The 23,472-nt window shown below is 52.5% G+C and overlaps 1 protein-coding gene across 1 annotated transcript in view; it reads right to left on the bottom strand.

The window, feature by feature from the left end:
* PPL (periplakin) overlaps positions 1–23,472 on the bottom strand; it is a 47,168-nt gene that overhangs the window by 18,964 nt on the left and 4,732 nt on the right. Inside the window, exon 2 of the mRNA XM_081090443.1 lies at positions 4,591–4,690. Coding sequence (XP_080946569.1) covers positions 4,591–4,690 — 100 coding nt within the window. The remainder of the gene's footprint in view (positions 1–4,590; positions 4,691–23,472) is intronic.

The raw sequence follows: 23,472 nt of genomic DNA, 5'->3' as shown, positions 1-23,472 counted from the left end.
AGCACAAGGGACCTGTGGGCGGTGGGGCGGGGGCCAGAGCACGGAGTGGCTCTGTGGAGGGAAGTGACATGGCCCCACGTATCTTTAAAAGCCATGCCTCCTGGCTCTGCAGGGAGGAGGTACAGGCTGAGAGGGCAGGCAGCCACTGCGACAGCCCAGGTGAGCGCTGAGGTGGCCCGAGCTGGGATGTGGCGAGAATGAGCACAGTGGGTGGACATCTCGGGGGAACCAGCAATAAGTCACTGAGTCCGGGGTCTTGCTTGTTTAGGGAAGAACAATGAACAGACGGTCAGGGTGGCAGGTTTCTAAGCCCTTAACACTCGTGAAGACTGGCCGAGCACTGTGCCAGGCCCTGGGGACACCAGGCCGACAGGGGACGTGGTGATAAGTCAGTGACTGGGCTGAGGACAGACCAGGTGTCACAGGGGGTCCTGGAGGGGCCAGTGCCCTCCCCAGCCTGGGTCTCGGTGTCTCCCTCTGCCGTGGGAATAAGAAACAGCTGCTTCAGAGGGGGCACTGAGGTGCCCACCGCAGTGGACAGAGGGAGCCACTGTCGCACGTGGAAGGGCCTCAGAAACGAAGGGAGTGAGAACAGCCAGACACAAAAGGCCACGTCACGTAGGAGTCCGTGTACGTGAAACCCGTGGCGACAGAAACACGGTGAGCGGCTGCAGGGCTGCATGGAAATGGGAATCGGTGGTAAACAAACCGGCACAGGAGACCTTACTGGGGGACGAGAACGGTCAGGGACCAATTGATGGGAACGGCCGTGCCCCTCAGTGAAGTTACTCACAGTCGTTGCATCGTACACCGAGTGGGAGCTTTTCTGGTGTCTAAAATAAGCCTCGATAAAGCTATCAAGAAAGGCCAAGAAAGGAAGGAAGAAATGACTAAAGAAAAAAAGGAGTGAGTGGAAGTAGAGTCAAGACATCACTTCCTCTCCCGGCCACCCCCAGCGGGCCAGGGCAGGCGGGGCTTGGAGGTGTCAGAAGGCCAAGGGGCTGGCCTCTCTCCCCGGGGTGAGTCTGGCCAGTGAAAAAACTACAACAGCCCTGACCTGTTTGGCTCAGTGGATAGAGCATCAGCCTGTGGACCAAAGGATCCTGGGTTCGATTCCAGTCAAGGGCATGTGCCTTGGTTGTGGGCACATCCCCAGTGCGGGGTGTGCAGGAGGCAGCTGATTGCTGTTCCTCTCTCATCGATGTTTCTAACTCTGTATCCCTCTCCCTTCCTCACTGTGAAAAATCAATAAAATATATTAAAAAAACAAAACAAAACTACAACAAAACATCATGGTTCTTGGCTTGGGTGGAATTTTATCTCCCTCATCATCAGCTGATCTGAAGCTCTCCTGGGCAGGTAGAGTGTCAAAGACTCATTCTGCAAAAGGAGGAAGTAAATTAGTCATTACCTAATTCATGCAAGCCTTTCCAAGCATGCTAGCCAAGCCGGGAAAGGAACATCTAGCTCAATGCCCTGAAGGTGAGGTGTTCGAGTCCCGAGTCAGGCAGACCCAACCACAGAGAGAGTCGGCACGGGGGTTCCCCGGGGGAGATGGACTGGGACGGTCATGGGAGCTTCTGGGAAATGTTCTCTATCTGGACCTAGCGGCGGTGACGCGGGCGCCTGCTGGTAGAAACACTCATGCGGCTGAACGCTTTACATTTGGATGCTTTCTACATTCCTATGTAAGTTACACCTCAATAAAAAGGGTTTTTAAAACTAAAAATATCACAGGGAGCGACATATCTAATGCATCACACGTATAGTGACGGACAGTAGCCAGCAGGCGTCACTGGGGGGATCTGGGCGGCAGGGATCTGGCTGTACCCTATGCCATCTTCCAACTTTGCACGTTTAAAATTTTGGCAAACACAAAAGTTCACATATTGTATGAGTCTGTTTAGATGAAATACCCACAATGAGTACAGCAGATTAATGACTGCGGGGCTGGGAGGAGGAGTGACTGCTAGTGCATATGGGGTTTCCCTTTGGGTGACAAAATGCCTTGGAGCTAGATAGAGGTGGTGGCTGCACAACACTGCAAATGTACAAAATGCCACTGAGTTATTCACTTTAAGGGATTATTTTATGTAATGCTAATCTCGCTTCAATTTAAAAAAATAGGGAAATTTGCCCTGGCCAGTGTGGCTCAGTTGGTTGGGTGCCATCCATGCACTTAAAGGTCCCCAGTTCGATTCCTAGTCAGGGCGCATGTCCAGACTGTGGGCTCGATCCTGTTAGGGGACGTGCAGGAGGCAGCCAATTGATGTTTCTCTCACATCAATGTTTCTCTCTCTCTCTCTCCCTTTCCCCTCCTCTCTCTCTAAAAAGCAATTTTAAAAAAATCTTTTTAAAAATTAGGAAAATTCTACAGAACTTTGGGGTAATTAAATCAATAATGATGTTTTCTTCTGGAAAAAAAAAACAGGAAGAGAAAAGAAAGAAAAAGAAGACTAGTGTTCATACAGTCTTCAAAGTGTGGTCTCTTTTTTTGAGTTTGCTCATTCAAAGTTAAAGAACAGTTCCGCCTGGTCAGCGTATCTCGGTGGCTGAGCATTGACCTACGAACCAGGAGGTCACGGTTCGATTCTCAGTCAGGGCACATGCCTAGCTTGCGGGCTCGATTCCCAGTGTGGGACGTGCAGGAGGCAGGCGATCGATGATTCTCTCTCATCACTGATGTTTCTCTCTCTCTCTTCCCCCTACCTTCCTCTCCGAAATCAATAAAAATATATTATAAAAAAAAGTTCAAAATGATCTCCCAAATACATCCTTGTTAGTTTTGAGTCATTACTCTAAGCAAATAAACAGAGACCCTATTCACACACACACACAGCACGCAAGGAAAGGTCAGATACATCAAAATGTTAATAGCGGAGAGATCTCGCTGGGGGTGGAATTACGCATGATTTTAACTTGCTCCCGTATACGTGTTTACCAGTCCTGAAGCGGCCATGATGAACACATTACTTTTATTAGGAGAAAGAAAGGCCACACCCCAAAAGCTGTTTTCACTTAAGAAAGGACGGAGTGTGACGGAGTGAGGAGTCACGGGGGAGCCGGGTAGGAGCGTGCGGCGGAAGGAAAGGGGCTGGCGGGTGGGCACTGAGGCAAGGAAGCGGGAGGTGGCCCGGCAGGTGAGGGCAAGGAAGGAGGGCAGGGAAGGGTAGCTGGCAGGGAGCAGAGTCTCCACTTGCCTTTCCTGTCCCCGTTTCTCACTGACGGCTGTGCCACCCCCAGCCCACCTGGTCCCTCAGGTCTCTGGGCTGCCTGGGACCGGCCCTCGGCTGGCCCTGGGGACGCACTGGGACCAGCCAGACCTACTCCCCCGTGACCTGTCTCCCTGCAGTCCCCCACTCCTCTTAGCCACCCCCTGGGTGGGAAGGCAGATGAAATACAGATCGTCCAGTTACGTTATAATTTCAGATAAACAATGGCTACTTTCGTACTGTAAGTACTTCCCAAATAGCACAAGGGACATACTTATAATAGAAAACATGGTTATTTGTGTTCTGAAATGCAAATTTAACTGGTGTCCTGTAATCTATTTGCTACATCTGACTCCCCCACCTCTGGGATGATTCTGGGGCCAGCTCTGTCACTGACTAATTACCCTGGCCTTCTCTGAACCGCAGTTTCTCCAGCTACAAAATGGGTATAAACTCAACTGCACTGGGCCAGTGGAGTTTTCATCTTAGCAGCTCACAGTCCGAGGGCAGCTCCAGTGTCCTGCGTGGTACAGCATCCTTAGGAGAAACTACAGCTCAGGACTGTAGTTATCCCCGTGGACAGAGAGGAGAAGGAAACTGAGGCACAGAGAGGGGAAGTGATTTCCCCAGCTACCGTCTCTCTCTTCTCTCAAAAAGGAGGAGGATCATGTGCGTCTGAGTAATGGCAGTGGTTGCGTGAGAAGTAAGAGTGATGATACTGATGATAATATTGAGCCCTGCTAGTTAATAGATCTATGTTGGCAGAACACTCTTATTCGTTTTTCCATATTTTTCATTGAGATGGAATTCACACACTAGTATGAGCACCTGCATAATAATCTCACTGACTCAATAATCTCATCGACTCTTTACAGCAGCTTGGGCAATAGGGACCATCACTCTTACCCCTTCAGAGGGAATCACAGCCACAGAGAGGTAAGGTGACTTGCCCAAGGTCACACAGTAAGCGGCAAAGAGGGTCCTAACCATGGGATCCTCCTGAACCTGTGGTTCTCTTCCAGGGGCCCATAAGCGGCAGGAACTTAGTTCCCGGGGTGGGGGACTGGTGTTAGCAGCCATAACAAGGTTCCTCCTTGGTTTTTCCACTTCGGTACTGCTGACATCTAATGCTGAATCCTTGGGGGGCGGTGGTCCTGTGCCCTAAAGGGTGTTTAATAGCATCTGACTAGCTACCCATCCGCTGCACCCCCTAGGTTGTGACAGCTTAAAATGTCTCCAGTGTGGCCACATGTCCCCCAGGGGGCAGAATGACCCTAGGTGGGAACCTCTGCGTAAGACAAGACCCTGGTCCGGAGTGGGGCTGAGGCTCAGGGGGCACAGGCTGAGGGGGTACCGGGGAGGAGGTGCGGGCACTCACGCTTTGCATCTTGGCCTCCGTGTCCACGATGTTCTTCTCCACCTGGTCGGCATTCTTCTGCAGCTGATCGATCAGCTCTGACAGCTCCTTGTTGGAGATGCTGCGGGCAGGAGAGGAGGAGGTGAGCAGGGGAAAGGGGCAGGGGCCACGTCCCCACAGGGCCCTGCCACTTGGGGCCGTCCCCAGGGTGAAGTCACTAAAGCCATGGAAACAAGACAGCACCTGGCGGGGAAATCAGCCCCCACGCTGGCCGTTCACTCGGCCGCTTCTATTTGCCATGTTGGCAGAACACTCTTATTCGTTTTTCCATATTTTTTATTGAGATGTAATTCACACACTATAAAATTCACCCTTTTAAAGTATAACTCAGTGCTTTCTCATATACTCACAAGGTTACACAACATCATCACTATCTAATTCCACAACATTTTCATCACCCAGAAAAGAAACCCCGTATCCTTTTTATGGCTGAATAATATTCCACTGCATGGACAGCCCACATGTTTATCCATTCATCTGTCGATGGGCATTTGGGCATTATAAACCATGCTACTGTAACCATTCGGGTGCTAGTTTTTGTGCAAGCACCCTTATTGTTACTAGTAAGTACCTGATACTTTTCTTTTAACCTACATAGTCTTTATATTTAAATAAATTTACTTAAAAGGTGAACTTGAGCTCCCCACTGTACACAGAAAACCAGAAGCCCTTGCCATAATGGAAGGAACCGCCAGAACGAATTCCATGGAGATACAATGGCAGCATGAGGTTCTGGCTGGCTGTGTGGTGGCCTGCTCAAGCCCCAGCCCTGCCCCGTCTGGCTTCACAGCAGAGGTTGGCATGCATCACGGCCCAGCCAGAGCTGTGTTACACCGAGCGGAGACTTTCTCTTGGGGGTTCTCAGAGCTGTTCTGAAATCAGAACGGCTTTCCTAAGCTGCACTTCGGTGCTCTCTCCCGTTACAGGAACCCCGAAAGCTCATCACATACCCCTCTGGCAAACACTACTGTGGTAGGGAAGCCCTCAGCCCTGGAATCGAACGTGGGCTCTGGCTGTGTGGCTTGACCAAGCTGCTGTACCCCTCTGTGCCTCTGCTTCCGCGTCAGATGGAATAACGGCGCCTTTCACGGTGGGGTGTTAGGAGTGGGAGTGAGTTATACAGGCAAAGAGCTGGACCTCCAGCAAGTCTCACAAAGGTTTGTGATTGTTGTTAAAGAGCTTTACTGATCGTTGTTCAGCGCCACTTTTGCTGTTGTTGTCTTTAAACAAAGGAAGAAACAGACTAGAAAGGAAAAGCAACTGGGCCAATGTCGCCCAGCCAGCCAGATGGTCAAGATTAGTGCTAGTTCTCCCAATCTCCATAAAAAAACCCTTTTATACTGACTCCATGTACCCCAATCTCCATAAAAAAAGCCCTCACGCCACGGTGGGGCCTGAGCAGCCAAGCAGCCAGCAGTTTCATTCCACCTGCACTCATTAGCACCTACTGTGTGCCAGGCCCAGCACCACACGCAGACACAGCCTCGCCCTCTGAGAATTCACCCCTTAGACAGGAAGAAAATCAGCATTTACAGAAAGAGTCACGAGAATGAGGCAGGCATGGCAGCTGGGGATGCCCAGAGGAGCCTCCTAACAGGCTGGGTGGAGAGGGGTGATCAGGGAGGGCTTCCTGGAGGAGGTGGTGGTAGCTGGGTTCTAAAGGACAAGGAAGACGTGGGTTCATGGGCAGAGGGCTCCCATGAGGAAAGGCCATGAAAGAGACAGGTCCTGGGAGTGTCTCTTTGGTTGGGCCAGGGCAGAGCTCTTGACCCTCAAGCCAAGGGGGCTGCCCCCTTTCAGAGTGGAATTCCTCACATCAAGGCCTGGGACCCATCTGCAGTGGCATGAAAACCTCAGATTCTCAGGCACAACCCAGACTTTCTGAACCCAGATCTGAAGAGCTGGGCCCAGAAAGCTGTATTATTGTTGCTGTTGTTTCTACATGTTCCCCAGGGGACCCTAATACCCTCTTGAGTTTGAGGTCCAACACTGCAGGAACTGCTGGTATGGGGAGAAGTCGGGAAGCAGATGTGGGTGCAACAAACAGAAGCCTATCTATCCATGTCCCAAACCTTGCCTGAGGGCCTGCTCTGGGGGATGGGGTTGGGGTGGGGTGGGAGGGGGGACAGAGAGAATGACAAGATCCAGGCCATACCCTCTGCAAAGTCAACCAAGGAGGCAACCTTTCCCAAAGTGGGGTCCCAGGAATCCCAGGCTTCTAAGTCACTCTCAGAATGAAGTCTTTGCCAGTCAAGGCAGTTGGGAAAAACCAACCCCTCTATAAGTTTATGGCTCAGTAAAGGCTCTGAGAAGTCCTGCAACAGAAAGCTGGTATTCAGTGGAGTGGCCGGGAAGGCTCAGTAGAGGGGACTGTGGATGGAGGATCTGGGTAAGGAGGGGTAAGGGCGGGGCTGCTGGGTCATGGGCCCCAATGCTCCCACCCCCCGATGGGCAGACCACCTGGGGAATGTGAGCACTTCCGGGTCCCTCAGCCCCACCTTAGCTGCTGGTCCTTAGCCTGGCCTGTGAGACCGTGGGGAGTTTCAACCCAAATATTTAACCCATGACGGTGCTGGCCACCATCAGGAACCTGCAGTGTGGGTTAGGTGGGGCCTTCATCTCTCTCGGGCCCAGCCCAGCTGCACCTCTGGGTGTGGGGCCAGTTCCCAATCCAGCCCCTCCACTGGTTGGGGCAGGTGTGAGGAAAGGACCCACCCTGGCTGCCCATTATTCTAGTTAAAGGACCCACCCTGGCTGCCCATTATTCTAGTTAAGGCCCAACCGGAAGGGGACATGGGGCAGAGAGGGGGATGGAGACAGCCGGCCCCAGGGACCTGGGCTCCCACTGGAGAACAAAGGAGGGTTCAGCGGGAGCTTTGGGCCACAGAGGCGTGGGCTCCAGGTCCTGTTGGGCTGTTTATTGTTTGGACCATCTTACCCTAACATGCCTGTTCCTCTATCCGTGGACGGGGGTAACCACACAGGCATCATGGTAATTTGACACTTACAGACATCAGACAGGTTAGAAGGCACCACCCCAACAGCACCCACACCCTAATTCCCTGGGGAGGTTTGTATGCCCCTTTACAGATGAGGAAACCAAGGTTCAGAGATGTCAAGGCACTTGCCCAGGGTCACACAGCTTGTGATTGTGGAGCCGGGATTCTCTCCTAGGGAAGTCTTGCTCTAGAGCAGCAGTGGCCAACCGGTGGACCACTGGTGGTCCGTGAGGTCCGAAAGGTTGGCGACCGCTGCTCTAGAGGCCACACGATCAAAACTAGGCAACAGCTACTCATGGGAAAAATCACATGAGCCAACATATCTAGCAACACCACCATTCTGATAGGAGCTCATATTTACTTTCTACACATCAGGCTCCCACCCACTTCTTTAATCTTCATTACAACCCGGTGAGGTAGGTGTTGGCCCAGTGGGTAATCACTATTCATCATCCCCACTTTACAGATGAGGAAACTGAGGACCAGAGAGGGTCAGTAGCTTTCCCAAAGTCACACAATAATTAAATGCCAGAGCTAGAATCCCAACCCAGGCAAGTCCCTTGTGCAGGCCATTAGCAAACCCATGTGACTATCCTGTAAGGGCTCCCGCACACAATAGGCACTTAACATACTAACTTAAAATGCCAAGTGCCCCAGCCCTGGCTGGTGTTGCTCAGTGGTCAAGAGCTTTGGCCAGGCACTGTGGGTTTGATTCCTGGTCAAGGGCATGTATCTGGGTTGTAGGTTCGATCCCCAGCCCTGGTTGGGGCATGTGCAGGAGCCAACCCATCGATGTGTCTCTCTCACATCAATGTTTCTCTCTCCCTCTCTCCCCCCATCTCCCTCCTTTCCACGCTCTCTAAAAATGAATGGGGGAAAAAAATTCTCGGGTAAGGATTAACAACAACAAAATGCCAAGCGCCCCAGACCACAATGGGATACCACTACTCACCCACGAGGATGGAAATAATAAAAAAGGCAGACACTAACAATTGTTGACAAGGATGCGCAGAAATCAGAACCCTCACACGCTGCCGGTGGGGAGAAAAGTGGTGCAGCTACTTTAGAAAACAGCATGGAAGTTCCTCAAAAAGTGAAATATAAAGTTGCCGTATGACCCAGCAATTCCATCCGCCCAAGACAAATGAAGACACAGTCCAGAGGAAAGCGTGTACACAAACGTTCAGAGATCACAGAGCACTATCACAACAGCCAAACAAGTGGCAACAACCCAAGTGGTCAGCAACCGATGGGTGACTAAGTGTGGTCTAACCACACAGGGAACACAATCCAGCCAGAGGAGGAGTGACGTGCCGATACACGCTACAACACGGAGATACACGCTACAACACGGAGATACATGCTACAACACGGAGATACACGCCACAACACGGAGATACACGCTACAACACGGAGATACACGCTACAACACGGAGAAACCCGAAACCATCCTGCCGGGCGTCACACACTGTATGATTCCATTTATCTGAAATATCCAGACCAGGCAAATCCATAGAAGCAAACAAATGGGTGAGCGGTTGGCAGGGGCTGAGGAGAGGGGAGTGACTGCTAAGGGGGAGGGTTTCTCTCTGAGGTGATGAAAACGTTCTAAAATTGATTAGGGTGATGATTGTATAATTTGCTGAATACACTAAAAACCATGGAATTGCCTATTTTAAATGCGCGAACGGTATGGTATATGAGTTATACTTCAATAAGGCTGTGGTAGGGTTTTACTTTCTTCTTCCCTCGGCCTCTCGAGTCAGTCCTTCCTCCTGCGTTGCATGGAGGCCGGGCCTGCCCCAGGTTACGCCCGGCTGCCTGGAGGATGCTAGTGAATATTCAACAGGGGCTTGACCACGTCCCTGGCTGGCGCTAAGCAAGTCACATATAGATGAGCTCATTTAATCCTCCCCGCCCCCCGCCCCCGCCCCCGCCCCCCGAAGTAGCACTGTTCTCCCATTTAGGAAAAATGAGGCACAAGAGCGATCAGGTCACTTGGCCACAGTCCCACTGCCAGAAAGCAGGGCAGAGCCGAGCATGGCTCCAACTCCTTCACCCTTTGGGTTTAGGGTCCTGACCGAAGGGTCCTCATTCCTCCTGCCACCCAGTGGCCACAGGAGCCAGCGTGTCCCCATGACAGCTCCAGCCCCGTGCCAGGAGCGCAGGAATGCGGCGCAGATCCCAGGAGGGCTGGGAACTGGCTGGGCAGGTCCAGCTTTTCATCTCGTTAATAAGCCACAAGGGGCAGCCAGACGTGGCACCCTGGAGGCTATCAGCTGGGCTGATGGAGGCCAAGATACAGCCCTTCCCGTGATCCTTGTCCCAGTCCTGTCCCACCCACACACTCACCTGGCACCTCCACCCACCTGGCAAGGGAAGGGAATCGGATCTGAGTGACATGCTGGGAGACGGCATGCCTAGCCCTCCCTCCACTTAAAAGTTTTACATGGACGCCAGAGCTGCGGGCAGTGCCCTGGGCACTGGAAGCTGCCTCGGAAGTCATCCAGCCCCACCTGCTCATTACACAGATGAGCTAACTGAGGCCCTCACAAGCGAAGGCACCTGCCCAAGGTCACACAGAGGGCAGTTGGTATCTGGAACCAGACAGGTGCAAATCCGGACCGCACCAACCATGGGTGTGGCCTTGGAGGGGCTGTTGATATTTCTGAGCCTCGGTTTCATTTTCATCTGTAAAATGGGGGTGGTACGTCCCACCTAGTTAAGTGAGGTGGGTGGGGAGGGTCAGGGTCACTTCTGGAAACATGAGAATTGGGTTTCAAAGATCACTTTGGGGTTCGAGGGTCGAGCTGGAGGTTCTAGGGGTACCAAGGCAGATTTGGGATTCAGACTCACAAGTGAGGTGTCACTGCTGTTTCATCAGCACCTAAGCAGTGGCCGGTAGACAGAAGGTGCCAAATGAAGGCATGCAAATCGCCTGGCACATTGTAGGGGCTCCACAATGGTGACAATGGCATTTGTGCATGCAACACATTGGTTGCACTTCCGTTCCCCGCAGGGTTGCATCCGCCAGAGACGGAAGCCCTTCCATTGCTCCCTGAACTGCATGGAGTTCTTCCCCAGGGAGCCTGTTTCTCTCCTGGGGATCCCCACTTGCTTCTTTCTGGAAAACAGTAACTTCACAGTGAAGCCAGCAAGGTTACGATCACCAGGGAGAGGGTGCATCACCAGGGTGGGACTCCTGACACCAGGCACTGAGGGCGACGCAGGGTCACATCCGCGGATCCTTCCCAATAACACACAGCCTCCATCTCATTCCCAATAACACACAGCCTCCATCTCACTGCACAGTCACACACAGCCTCCATCTCATTCCCAATAACACACAGCCTCCATCTCATTGCACAGTCACACACAGCCTCCACCTCATTGCACAGTCACACACAGCCTCCACCTCATTGCACAGTCAAACACAGCCTCCACCTCATTGCCACAGTCACACACAGCCTCCATCTCTTTGCACAGTCACACACAGCCTCCATCTCTTTGCACAGTCACACACAGCCTCCATCTCTTTGCACAGTCACACACAGCTTCCATCTCATTGCCACAGTCACACACAGCCTCCATCTCTTTGCACAGTCACACACAGCCTCCATCTCATTGCACAGTCACACACAGTCTCCATCTCATTGCACAGTCACACACAGCCTCCACCTCATTGCACAGTCACACACAGCCTCCACCTCATTGCACAGTCACACACAGCCTCCACCTCATTGCCACAGTCACACACAGCCTCCATCTCTTTGCACAGTCACACACAGCCTCCATCTCTTTGCACAGTCACACACAGCCTCCATCTCTTTGCACAGTCACACACAACCTCCATCTCTTTGCACAGTCACACACAGCCTCCATCTCATTGCACAGTCACACACAGCCTCCATCTCACTGCCACAGTCACACACAGCCTCCATCTCACTGCCACAGTCACACACAGCCTCCATCTCACTGCCACAGTCACACACAGCCTCCATCTCACTGCACAGTCACACACAGCCTCCATCTCATTGCCACAGTTATACACAGCCTCCATCTCGTTGCACAGTCACACACAGCCTCCATCTCATTGCCACAATCACACACAGCCTCCATCTCGTTGTCACAGTCACACACAGCCTCCATCTCACTGCACAGTCACACACAGCCTCCATCTCATTGCCACAGTTATACACAGCCTCCATCTCGTTGCACAGTCACACACAGCCTCCATCTCATTGCCACAATCACACACAGCCTCCATCTCGTTGTCACAGTCACACACAGCTTCCACCTCATTGCACAGTCATGAACAGCCTCCATCTCATTGCCACAGTTATACACAGCCTCCATCTCGTTGCCACAGTCAGGCACAGCCTCCATCTCATTGCCAGTAGCCAGCAGACAAACCCAAACTGAGGACAGATCTACAAAACACATCTCTGAAATGTCCAGGTCACAAAAGACAAGACTGGGGAACTGTCAGACAGGAGGCAGCCGAAGCGACATGACAACTAAATGGGACATGGGATCCTGGGACAGAAAAGGGACACTGGTGGGGGACTGGGGGGTTAGAAAAAAGTTTATATTTTAGTTGTTTTCTGTGTTTTTAAAAAGGCTCCTTCTAGATTTCTGGCTTTCCCAGCAAACCCCATAGGAGCAGACGCTTCTGGGTGATGAGGCAGCTGGGATGCCCACCTGTGGACAGGCAGGAAGAAGTGGGGTGCTGTGGCCTGAGACGCCACCTGATAAAATCTGATGGGACCCAGAACTCAGTTGTCGCCAGAAATGGCCCCCTCAGCCCGGCCCAGGCTGCGGTCAAGGGCTGCAGGTGGGTTCACAACCAGGTGAGGTCCTCACAGAGCAGACTGGGGCCGTTTCTCCAGGGAATCAGCCCTGGTTCTCCTCTCCCAGGCTGAGGAAGCCGGAGTCTGGTGTGAGTCCAGGCCCAGGTCTTGTCCGAGGTGTGGCAAGCAGCCCTGTTTCTTAGGCCTGGTCTGCATATGAGACTCCAGGCACAAGAAGGGAGAAACGGGGTGCAGGCCGGTCAGGGATGGGTTTGAGGACACACTCAGGCACAAACAAGGTTGTTGGGCCTGAGCCCACAGGCATCAGCCCAGAACAGGTACCTCTTTGTGTCCCAGGATGTACTGGGGCTGTGGGGAGAGGGCCCGGAGCCTCACAGGCATCAGGTACGCCGGCTCCGTTCTTGCGAGTTAGAAATTCAATAACCACAGTCCGACCTGCTTTGCAGGTGGCCACTCACAGCCGAAGAGGTCAGTTGCAAAGTGGGGAGCTGGGATTAGAACCCAGGGCCATGTGATACCCGCTGTGGCCCAGGATGGCCCATGGTCCAGTCATTGAGCCATCGAGTACACGGGGCCCTGGCTGGTGTGGCTCAGTGGATAGAGTGCGGGCCTGCGGACTGAAGAGTCCCGGATTCGATTCCGGTCAGGGGCACATGCCCAGGTTGCAGGCTCAATCCCCAGTTGGGGGCGTGCAGGAGGCAGCCGATCAATGATTCTCCCTCATCATTGACGTTTCTATCTCTCTCCCCCTCTCTCTTCCTCTCTGAAATCAACAAAAATATATTTTAATAAAAGAATACGGGGAAAGAGGTGGCACCCGAGGTCGCTGTGGATGCTTCACACGGGCAAAGAAAGAACCGAGGTGTCTCGAGGGACCCTAGTCGCCCCTTGCCTTGGTTCCGTGCGACGCCCTCACCCTTTCCTGCAGTACAGCTGTAGATAGTTACAACCTGGGGGTGAAGGCAGATATCCTGGATTTACATCCTGGCTCAGTCCTTTTAAGCTGTAAATTACCTGGCCTCTCTGAACCTCAGGTTCCCTATTTGTCGATGGGGCTCATGGCAGTACGCACACCACAGAGCTGGGGTGGGGGTTAATTGAGAGAATAGATATAAAGTGCTACCGTGGAGGGAGCCCAGGCTCTCTGCTTCCACCAGGGATTTGGGCTCCTTTTAAGGAGCTGATAAAAGCCAGCAGTCGAGGCCAATCCCAGAACCCACTGGCAGCGAGGAGCGAAAGACCCCAGGCTACCCACGCCATTCACACCGGTGTGCATGCAAGCCCAGACACGCTCTGGTTCTGGCTCATCAATGCTGCCTCACCCGGGCGTGGAGAATTCACAAGGAACCTCAACATTTGGAAACGTCTCCTCCTCCAAGCTCTGCAAGGAGAGGCTGGTGCACAAATGTGGGTGATGAGGCTGCTGGGAGGACGCAGATCCCAGGCCTGGCCTGGCTGACCCGTCTTGAGTTTGGGCTAAGGATCGCCTCTACAGGTTCGGAGACTAGAGGGGTGCAGGGTGTTTCTGCAGCTCTGAGAACACTCCCCTGTCTGCAGGAGGGAACCACAGAAGGGAGGGTGGGGAAGGCCCGTCTACCCAGTTGTTCAGGCAGAACCCCAAGAACCGCCCTGATCCCCATTTCTTCCTCCGCTGGCTCCACCTGGTAACAGCCTTCAGTGCTTCTGTCCTCCCTCTGCCCCATGGCTTCCGCCTGATCAAGGTCGCCGCCTCTCAGCTGGACCCAACGGCCACCCCAACCACCTCCCTGCACCCCGACTCTTGCCTCCCGGAGCCAACTTCAGCACATTTGCCAGAGAGATCTTTCAACAATGCAACCAGGCACGCACCGCTGTCCGGCTTCAGACTGGCCAGTGCTCCTCAGCGCTCTCAGAATAGAGCTTACACCCCTGCCCAGGCCCCCAAGGCCCCAGAACCAGCCGCTCTTGCCCCGGCCCTTGTCCCTGTGCCTGGCCTCACTTGCCATGCCCTCTGTGGGTCTCTGTTCATGGGTTACCTCCAGGACCACCCCGGCCGAGAGTCTCCTGACCGCAAGTCCAACTGCCCCACTTGGTCTTTCCACCTCCTCCCTGGACCCTACAGCTCCCAGAAGGACCTGCTTTCCAGTCACCTGCCCCCAGGAGAGACCCCGGCCCTCCAAGAACACCATGAATGGCCAACCCTCCAATCCACAGCAGAGCCCCCCTTGCTGGCTGCCTTCAGCTCTCGCTGAACCAACTGGCCCGTTCTCTCTGTCCTGCCTGCAGGGAGGAGGGCTGAGTCAGCTGGCATGGGGAAGGAATGCAGACTGTGGTGCCACTCCAACCGGGGTGTGGGCTCGAGCAGGTTCCTTAGCCTCTCTGTGCCTCAGTTTAATCATCTGTGAACCAGGAATAAGAATCGATCCCATGCCCTAGCTGGTTTGGCTCAATGGATAGACTGTCGGCCTGTGGACTGAGGGGTCCCGGGTTTGATTCCGGCCAAGGGCACATGCCTGGGTTGCGGGCTCGATCCCCAGTGGGGGGCGTGCAGGAGGCAGCCAATCAATGATTCTCTCTCATCATTGATGTTTCTCTCTCCCTCATTCCTTTCCTCTCTAAAATCAATAAGATATGTTTTTAAAAAAAGTTTTTTAAAAAGAATCGATCCCACTGCAGAGGGTTGAGATAATTCAAGGAGCTGGTCCGTGTAAAGCACTGAGGACATGGCTGCTACATCACAAAGGCTAGTTGCTGGGGCTTTTGTCTATTTTGTTCACTGCCATGTCCACAGGGTCCAGTACAGAGCTTGTCCCAGCAACAGTCAAATGAACTTCTGCCGGCGTTTGGAGTAACAATGTGTGTGGTTTCATTGGCCTTCGTTTCCTCATCCATACAATGGGATTATGGCATCAGCTGGCCAAGTAGCAAACAGGAAGACACATTCAATAGGTGGGAAACATATGGGGGGGGGGGGGGGGGGTTACTATGTCACTTTGAGTTCAAGGCCACCACTGTCCAAAGGAACTGAATGAGCCACATTTGTAGCATAGCTTTCCAGCAGCCACATGGAAAAGTCAAAAGAAACAGAGACACTTACCTTTTGTAAAGATATTTCATTCAACCTAACATATCTAAATATTATATTGACGGGTAGCCAATAGGACACTATTATTGAGAGAGTTTAGACTGCTCTTTTCACACTAAGTCCTTCAAGCCTGGCATGTAGTTCCCATGTGCAGCCCATCTACTATGTTCTAAGCACATCTCACGCGGCTAGCGGTTATACTGTACAGATGGCACGGCTTGGGTAATTCTGAGGCCTCTGGACCACTTTTCTCTAAGCCCACAGCGACTGTCTGTCTTGCCCTAAAGAGGCTGACAGATGGTCAGAGCACCTCTCTGCCTCGCTTGGTGCCTGGTACCTAGAGATGCAGAATAAATAGCCATTCCCTTTGCTCCCTGCCACTCTCCCACCAGACCCACACAGGCTGGCCAGACACCTGCCCAGGGCCAGACATGTATCCCTGGCTGCCTGGCTTCAAAACAAGCTGCAAGGCTCCCACTTTGCCCAACAGAGCATGGTGCCTGGGTGTGGTGTGCCTGGGCATGCAGAACGCAGCCCAACACCCTTTTCCAGGCCCCCAGAGCTGTCGTATCCTTACCCACAGGCCATGGGCAGAACTGGGGCACCTGGCTGGCTGCCCAGCCATCCCTCCTCCAGCTGGGAGAACGGCCCCTTTCCTGAACCGCCACTCCAGGGAACAGGTCACACCCCGTGACCACTCCAGCTGTTCCTTCCTGCCCAGAATGTTCTGTACCCCATCGGGTCACAACTCAGCTTTCCGTGTGTAGGGGTGACACTGGAGGGGAAAGGGCATGTTTCAGGGGGACAGCTCTCCCTCCCTGGCCAAAGCCACCTCAACTTCCAGGCCTGAGTCAGTCCCCATGTTCCAGCCCGTGAACACGTCTCCAGCTCCTCCCTGTCCAGGTTAATTGTGCCTCAGTGGGTGTGCGCAGGAGCAGGCAGGAGCAGGAGGCACCCGCCATGGAATGTCTGGAATGTAAAGGGGTGCACACCTCTCCCGGGAACCAACCTTGCTCCTCCCAGAGCCATAGAAGGGTCCTGGCCTCCTGCTGCTGTCACCTTCTTCTGGGTGGGTCCTGCTTGCCCCCAGGGCCAGTCAAGGCCTGAGCGCCTCCCTAGAAACCTCCAGAACTGGTGGGAGCTCACCTAGGGTGCTGGGTGGCCCCAGTCTCCACCTTCTTTAAACACTACCTGGCTGAGAGAGCGAAGGCTTGTCACTCCTGGACATTGTCCTGTCCCTGACACAAAGGCCCACACAGCAGGCACTCAGGAAACGACTGGTGAGTATGAATAACTAAACAATAAGAGCACCTACTAGGTGCCTATCGCCTGCTCAGCCCTTTCATGCATTGCCCATTGAAATTACAGCCCGAGGAGGTAGGCATCCTCATAGTCACTGAGGCACTTTCTTAATCCTCTTAATCCTGCCTAGCCTATATAATAAAAGGGTAATATGCAAATCAACTGAATGGTGGAATGACCAGTCGCTATGATGTGCACTGACCACCAGGGGGCAGACGCTCGATGCAGGAGCTGCCCCCTGGTGGTCAGTGCACTCCCACAGGGGGAGCACAGCTCAGCCAAAAGCCTACTCACAGCTGGCAAGTGCAGCAGCGGTGGCGGGAGAGGCTCAGACCCCTGGGGGGTGGGAGGGATGGTAATGTCCAAGCGGGCCTAAGCTGGCAGGCGGGCATCCCCCACCAGGGGCCTGGACTGTGAGAGGGTGCCGGTTGTGTAAGGGACCCCCCCCCCCCCCACCTACACATACACACACACACACACACACACACACAGTGCACAAATGTTGTGCACCTGGCCTCTAGTTAGACTATAACTTCTGGACAATAGGACTTATTCATCTTTGGGGGGGCTTCTGTAGCCCTTAATTCAAAGCCCTGAATAGGCTTGGGGCTCAATAAATAGGTGTTGAATTGAGCAGACATTTTATAGCAGTTAACAACTCCTGTCTCCCCATTTCCCAGATGAAGATAACTGAGGCTCGGAGGGGTTAAGAAACTTGCCCAAGGTCACAGAGCTGGGAAGTAATGGTGCCAGAATTTTTACAAGCCCCAGATTCACCTCCTCAGAACACGGGAACATCAATACAGATCCACAAACAAAGAGGGAGACATCGGGGAGAGAGGCGATAGGACGATGCAGCAAGGTGTTCACCACCCAGGGGAGACACGGTGATTCCCATCTTGTTGACATCTTCATCAGTACAATTAACACCAGTAGTTGGATGACTTTAGGAGATGAGTCACTTTCCTAAGAAGACACCACGAGGGGCTCTCAGCCTGTCCCTCCAAGCAGGCCTTTTGGCTGGGGAGGGGGGCGGAAAGCACGAAAGGAACACCTCCCCGGGCCACACCCTACCTGGTGCTTGACACAGGTTCACGCTTTGATCCTCATAACAGCCCAACGGTACTGTTATTGCTCTTACTGCAGATGAAGAATCTGAGCTTAGGAAGGAGGGGCGGCTTGCCTGGGGCCACAGAGTTCGTTTCTATGCTGGTAACTGCTGCCACCCCAGCTGGTTTTACATAGACAATATTTTTAAATACTCAATTTTTGCTGAATAAATTTTCACCCTCACCTGCCAACTCTCTCTCATACCTCTGCCCTTCTTACAGGCCCTGGGACAGGCCCATCTGCATTACCAAGCCCCTGCAGACGGGAGTTATTGAAGACATGCTATAAAATGCTCAATTTAACACCTTTTTATCGAGTCCCATGCATAGGCAAGGCCTGGAATTAAGGGTTACAGAAGGGCTCCCTAAAAAATGAGTAAGTCCTTATTGTCCAAAGGTTTATAGCTCATAGGTAGGATTAAGAAAAGCACCTCAATAACTATAATTACAAAGATTCAGATCCCCTGGGCCGGGGTATTTTCATTTGTTCTGTCCATTCAGGCCTTATATCCTAATTTTAATTGTGAAAATATAACTCAATCCACTAAAATACAGGGGAAAAACACAGAGAAAACAATAAGAAGGAATACAAATCAATATGGCAGGAGTAGTTCCAAACACATCAGTCATTACAATAAACATAAATGAGTTAAACTTGTCAGTTAAAAGATAAAGACTCTCAGATGAGAATATAGAAATAAAACAAAAGCCAGCTCTGGGCCATTTTATGACATATACCTGAAACAAAATGTTACGGGATGATTGAGAATACAAGAACAGTGTGAGACAGACTGGGAAACTGCTACTGAAAGGAGAAAGCAAAGTGTACATAACTCTAATACAAGATGGAGCAAGGCAATGAATGTAAATATGTGGTTCACACCTCTGGCTGCACATCAAAAGACTGAAATCTTGCCTGGCTGGTGTGGCTCAGTGGCTAAGCATCGACCTGTGAATCAACAGGTCACAGTTCAATTCCCAGGGCATATGCCTGGGTTTTGGGCTCCATCCCCAGTGTGCAGTGTGCAGGAGGCAGCAGCTCAATCATTTTCTCTCATTATTGATGCTTCTACCTCCCTCTACCTCTTCCTTCCTCTCTGTAATCTTTTTTTTTTTTTTTCAAGACTGAAGTCTGGGTGTGACCATAGAGGTTCTGACTCAATTGGTCTTCAACAGGGCCTGGCCATTGCTTTTTAAAGCTCCTCAGATGATTCTAATGTGCAACCAGGGTGGGAATGAGAAAACAACCCACAGCAATGTGTTACAGGACTAGAGGGAGCAGACTGAGGAAGAGTCCTCGATCTCTACAGGAAGAAAGTCTTGTACCAGATTGATTGGTCAACTGACTGATACTCTCCTTATACCAGAAACTTCTATGGTAATGAGGCAGCCATTTCTCCACACCCAGCTATTAGTCCTGGGGAAGTAAGGTTGAGAGGGTTGTTGGTGTAGTAACTATGGCTGCTTCATGGCCTAGTCTGCTTCTGCGTAGGGAAGGCCTCACCACCTCTGGCTGTGACAGGCATATGTTTTGGACTCTTGTTACAGACACACACAGAAATTCAAGCTGTTCTTTGTAACACCAGGGCACGTCTTGAAGATTTTTGCAAGGTTTAAATAGAGCTCAAGCTGATCTCGGCACCCCCTGGATAGCATTCCTGATTTAAGACCACTGGACAAGGAGTACGGGTCTCCATTTATTAAGCAGCTACTGTGTGCTTGACGCTTTACACACATCATCTCCAGTCCTCCCCACAATCCCACATACCACCAATTCCCCAATTCAAAACAGACCTTCCACCACTGTTCACTGAGCACCTACCATGTGCTACGTACTACACAGCATGCAAAGTCCCTGCCTTCATGAAGCATGTACTCCAGTGATGAAGAACAAAAGCCATCCCTGGCCAGTGGCTCAGCGGGTTGGGGCATCATCCTGTACACCAAAAGGTTGCGGGTTTGATTCCCAATCAGGGCACATACCTAGCCCATGGGTTTGAGCCCCTGTTGGGGTGTGTACAGGAGGCAACTTATTGATGTTTCTCTCTTTCCTTTCCTCTCTCTAAAATCAATAAAAACATATCTTCAGCCCTGGCCAGTTTGGCTCAGTGGAAGAGCGTTGGCCTTTGGACTGAAGGGTCCTGGGTTCGATTCCCTGTCAAGGGCACATGCCCAGCTTGCGGGCTCGATCCCCAGTAGGCGCATGCAGAAGGCAGCCAATCAATGATTCTCTCTCATCATTGATGTTTCTATCTCTCTCTCCCTCTCCCTTCCTCTCTGAAATCAATAAAAAATATATATTTTAAAAAACACATATCTTCAGATGAGGATTTTTTTAAAAAAAGAACAAAGCCCAGAGAGGGGTAGGAATAGGGTCATGGCACAGCTGACAAGTGACACAGCTGGACCTGGAAGGTGGGTTCTTGGCTCCCAAACCCAGGTTTTTCCTACTCTACCCACCTTGCCCCCCATCCCTGCCCATCAGCCTCAGCTTCCCCCTCAGTAACATGGGGAGTTAGTTGCCCATTTCATAGTTGGGAAGAGTCAAGCTCTTCTTCTGGAACAACAGGACTGGAGCCCTCTCTGCTCTTGGTGGCACAGACTCAGAATCCTTCCTCAACCTTCAATTGGAACCAAAGACCCCCTACCCTGGATAGAGAAAACCTTAAAAGGTACGAGTCTGAAATCTGAGCCCAGGCATCTGGGACAACAAAGAATTCTGCACACGACTGTTTCCTGCAGCTCTGCAGCCTTCCAGGGTCAGCCACTGCACTGTGTGCGTTTATCTCACAAGACCTGACAAAATCCCTCCGTCCAGGAAAGGCAGGACCAGCGGCCAGCTGTGGCCCCTGCCAGCTGGCTTGCCTGCTCCCAGCTCAGAATGCCCAGGTCAGCGCAGCTGAGAGTCCTTGGGCAGAATACTGGAACTCTGAGCCTCGCCTGGAAAAGAGATGAGGGTAGCATTGTCTAGGAAAGACAACAATTATAAGTTAGGACAGTTGTCCCAAGCTAGGACTCAACCTCAGAGACTCTTGTATGTTCACACCTTTCCAAATTCACCCCCCCATCCCCGGACGCCGCATCCAGAACCTCCCTGCTTGACCTCCATTCTTGCTCCCCATGCCTGGGCGCCTTACCATCCTGAGGCCACTTCCTCCTCCTGCCCCAGATCCTTCCTCTTCCTATTGACTGGACACTGAGATGCAGGATGCTGGGCTCCCCTCCTGGCTCTCGCCCACGCTGTGCCCTCTGCCAGCTCTCCCTGACCGTCCCACCCCTTACTTGAAAAAACTTGAAAACCCATGACCTAACTCGAACATGCAGAAAGTCCTGAAAAGAATCCTACCACAATGTAGCTGATGTTCCAGATGTGCTTCAGATTTTGTTTAAAAAGAAAGAAAATGCTATTGTTCATGCTCCCTTAGGCCCCTCCTTGAGGGTGGCGGTAATTTTGGAGCTGCTGCTTTCTTCCTAAGCCTGTTTCACATTTTCAATACATATCTATGTCTGCATCTTGAAACATTGTATGGAATTGTGCTGCATGTATGTTTTTTAAAATGTACACAACAGCCCTGGCTGGTTTGGCTCAGTGGATAGAGCGTCGGCCTGCGGACTTAAGGGTCCTGGGACAATTCTGGTCAAGGGCATATGCCTGGGTTGTGGGCTCGATCCCCCGTGGGGAGCGTGCAGGAGGCAGCCAATCAATGATTCTCTCTCATCATTGATGTTTCTATCTCTCACTTCCTTTCTGAAATCAATAAAAAAATATATTTTTTAAATGTACACAACATACTCTTTGCAGCCTCCACCACCTGCTTTAGTTTTGCAACACACTGCCATCGCAGGTTTAGGCAGTGCTTTCTCTTCCGAGATGCCCCCTCCTCCAGAAGCTCACCAGCTGGCTCAGGGCCCTTTTGCCACCACTATCTTAACTTCTCACCCTGTATTGTTGCTGCCATCGGTTTGCTAAACTCACAGAGGTGACTGGATGGGGGCAGGGGGCAGTGGGCACTCTGCTCTGGCCCTCAAATTTCTGTCTACAGATAAAACCCAGCCCCATCTTCTTCGTGTGTGTGTGTGTGTGTGTGTGTGTGTGTACATGAACCAGTGTGTTTGTTCCTGTGAGATGTTTTAGGCGGGAGAGAATCTTAGCTCACCCTCATTCATTCGCTCAACACAGGGACTGCACCAGCCAGCCTCTGGGGAGACACACATTCATCCCCATTTGGCTACCACAGAGTCCAGTGGCTGCTGAGATGAGAGTCACACAGGAGACGGTGAGGCAATAGAGAAGGCGAGTCTGCCCCCGCAGAGAGGTTAGGCAGGGCTTTCCCGAGAAACAGCGAAGAGCCATGGAAGAGGAAGACAAGCAAGGCAGTGAAGATGGGTGGGAGGAGCATTCCGGGCAGGGGGACAGCGAAGGCAAAGGCCCACTGGCTGGACACAGTGTGGAAAGGTGAGGGTGAAATGGTCCGCGTTCATGTTGTGCAGGGCAGCTCCCAGGGCCTGAGGGCAAAGGGAAGCCTGGGGCAGGGGTTAGAGCTACAGGGGGACAGGATCAGACTTGCGTCTCACAAAGAGCTCCCTGGAGCTCCCTGGGTGCCAGGGGGAGAAGGGACAGGGTGCTGGGATGGAAGCAGGAACTATGAAAAGGCTACTACAGTGCCCAGGCAAGAGGGGCTGGTGACCCAGCCTGGGCTGCTACCGCTGGAGGCAGGGAGAAGTGGGGGGAAAGGTCAGGGCTCACGCTGCAGACAGCTCCAGGCTGCACAGACAGAGAGCAGCACCAGGGGCCTCCCTGCCCAGGCCCAGAGGCCGTCACACAGAAGACCAACCAAAAGCAGAGAGCAAAGCCCAGAGGCGATTTCCCTCTTCCAGCTCTATCTCTGGGACAGGCCGGGGCAGGCAGGTTGGGAGGATGCAGGTGCCAGTGGCAAGATGGGAATCCTGGATCCTCCTCTCTTGACAAGGAACCTTGGAAATGCTCTAAGGCAGCTTCTCCCCAAACCCTCAGGGCCCTCCTGATGCCCCTCCCCCTCCTCAGGGCGTGGCCTCAGTGATAGGACTTGAGCTAAGCCTCTCCCTCCCCCAAAACTCCCTGTCCCCAGATAATTGCCCCCGACAATGCCTGAAATGCCATCAGTAGCAGCCATCCTTATAGGTTTAATCTAATTTATCAGGTCTCATTCCCTCTGCCAAGAGAAGGACTGGGCAAGTGAGGGCAAAGCCAGAGAAAGACCAGAGAAGGAAAAGATTGCTGGGCGGAGTCAGCGAATACAAAAGCCAAATGACAGGCCCAGGGCAGTGCCTGGTCAGCTGCCACCAGCCCCAGGTCCTGGTGGGGAGACCTAGTTTCCTTACTCAGGGGCCCCTGAATCCCCAGCATCAGCGATTGTCAGCTGTGAACCCAAGGTGAATGCCTTTACTCTTGGCCTCAGTGTCACCCTCTGTGAAATGGGACACCAGCACTAATGGCAGGCACAGTGTTAGGACGGGATGCAATAACATCCACGGCCATGCCAGGCGCACAGTAGGCGCTTGAGAGATGGCTGGTCGGA

This window comes from Myotis nattereri (assembly GCF_964212035.1).
Source record: "Myotis nattereri genome assembly, chromosome: 4".
NCBI classification, from domain to species: domain Eukaryota; kingdom Metazoa; phylum Chordata; class Mammalia; order Chiroptera; family Vespertilionidae; genus Myotis; species Myotis nattereri.
The sequence above is the reverse complement of the archived record's forward strand: the minus strand, read 5'-3'. Positions and strand labels throughout refer to the sequence as shown.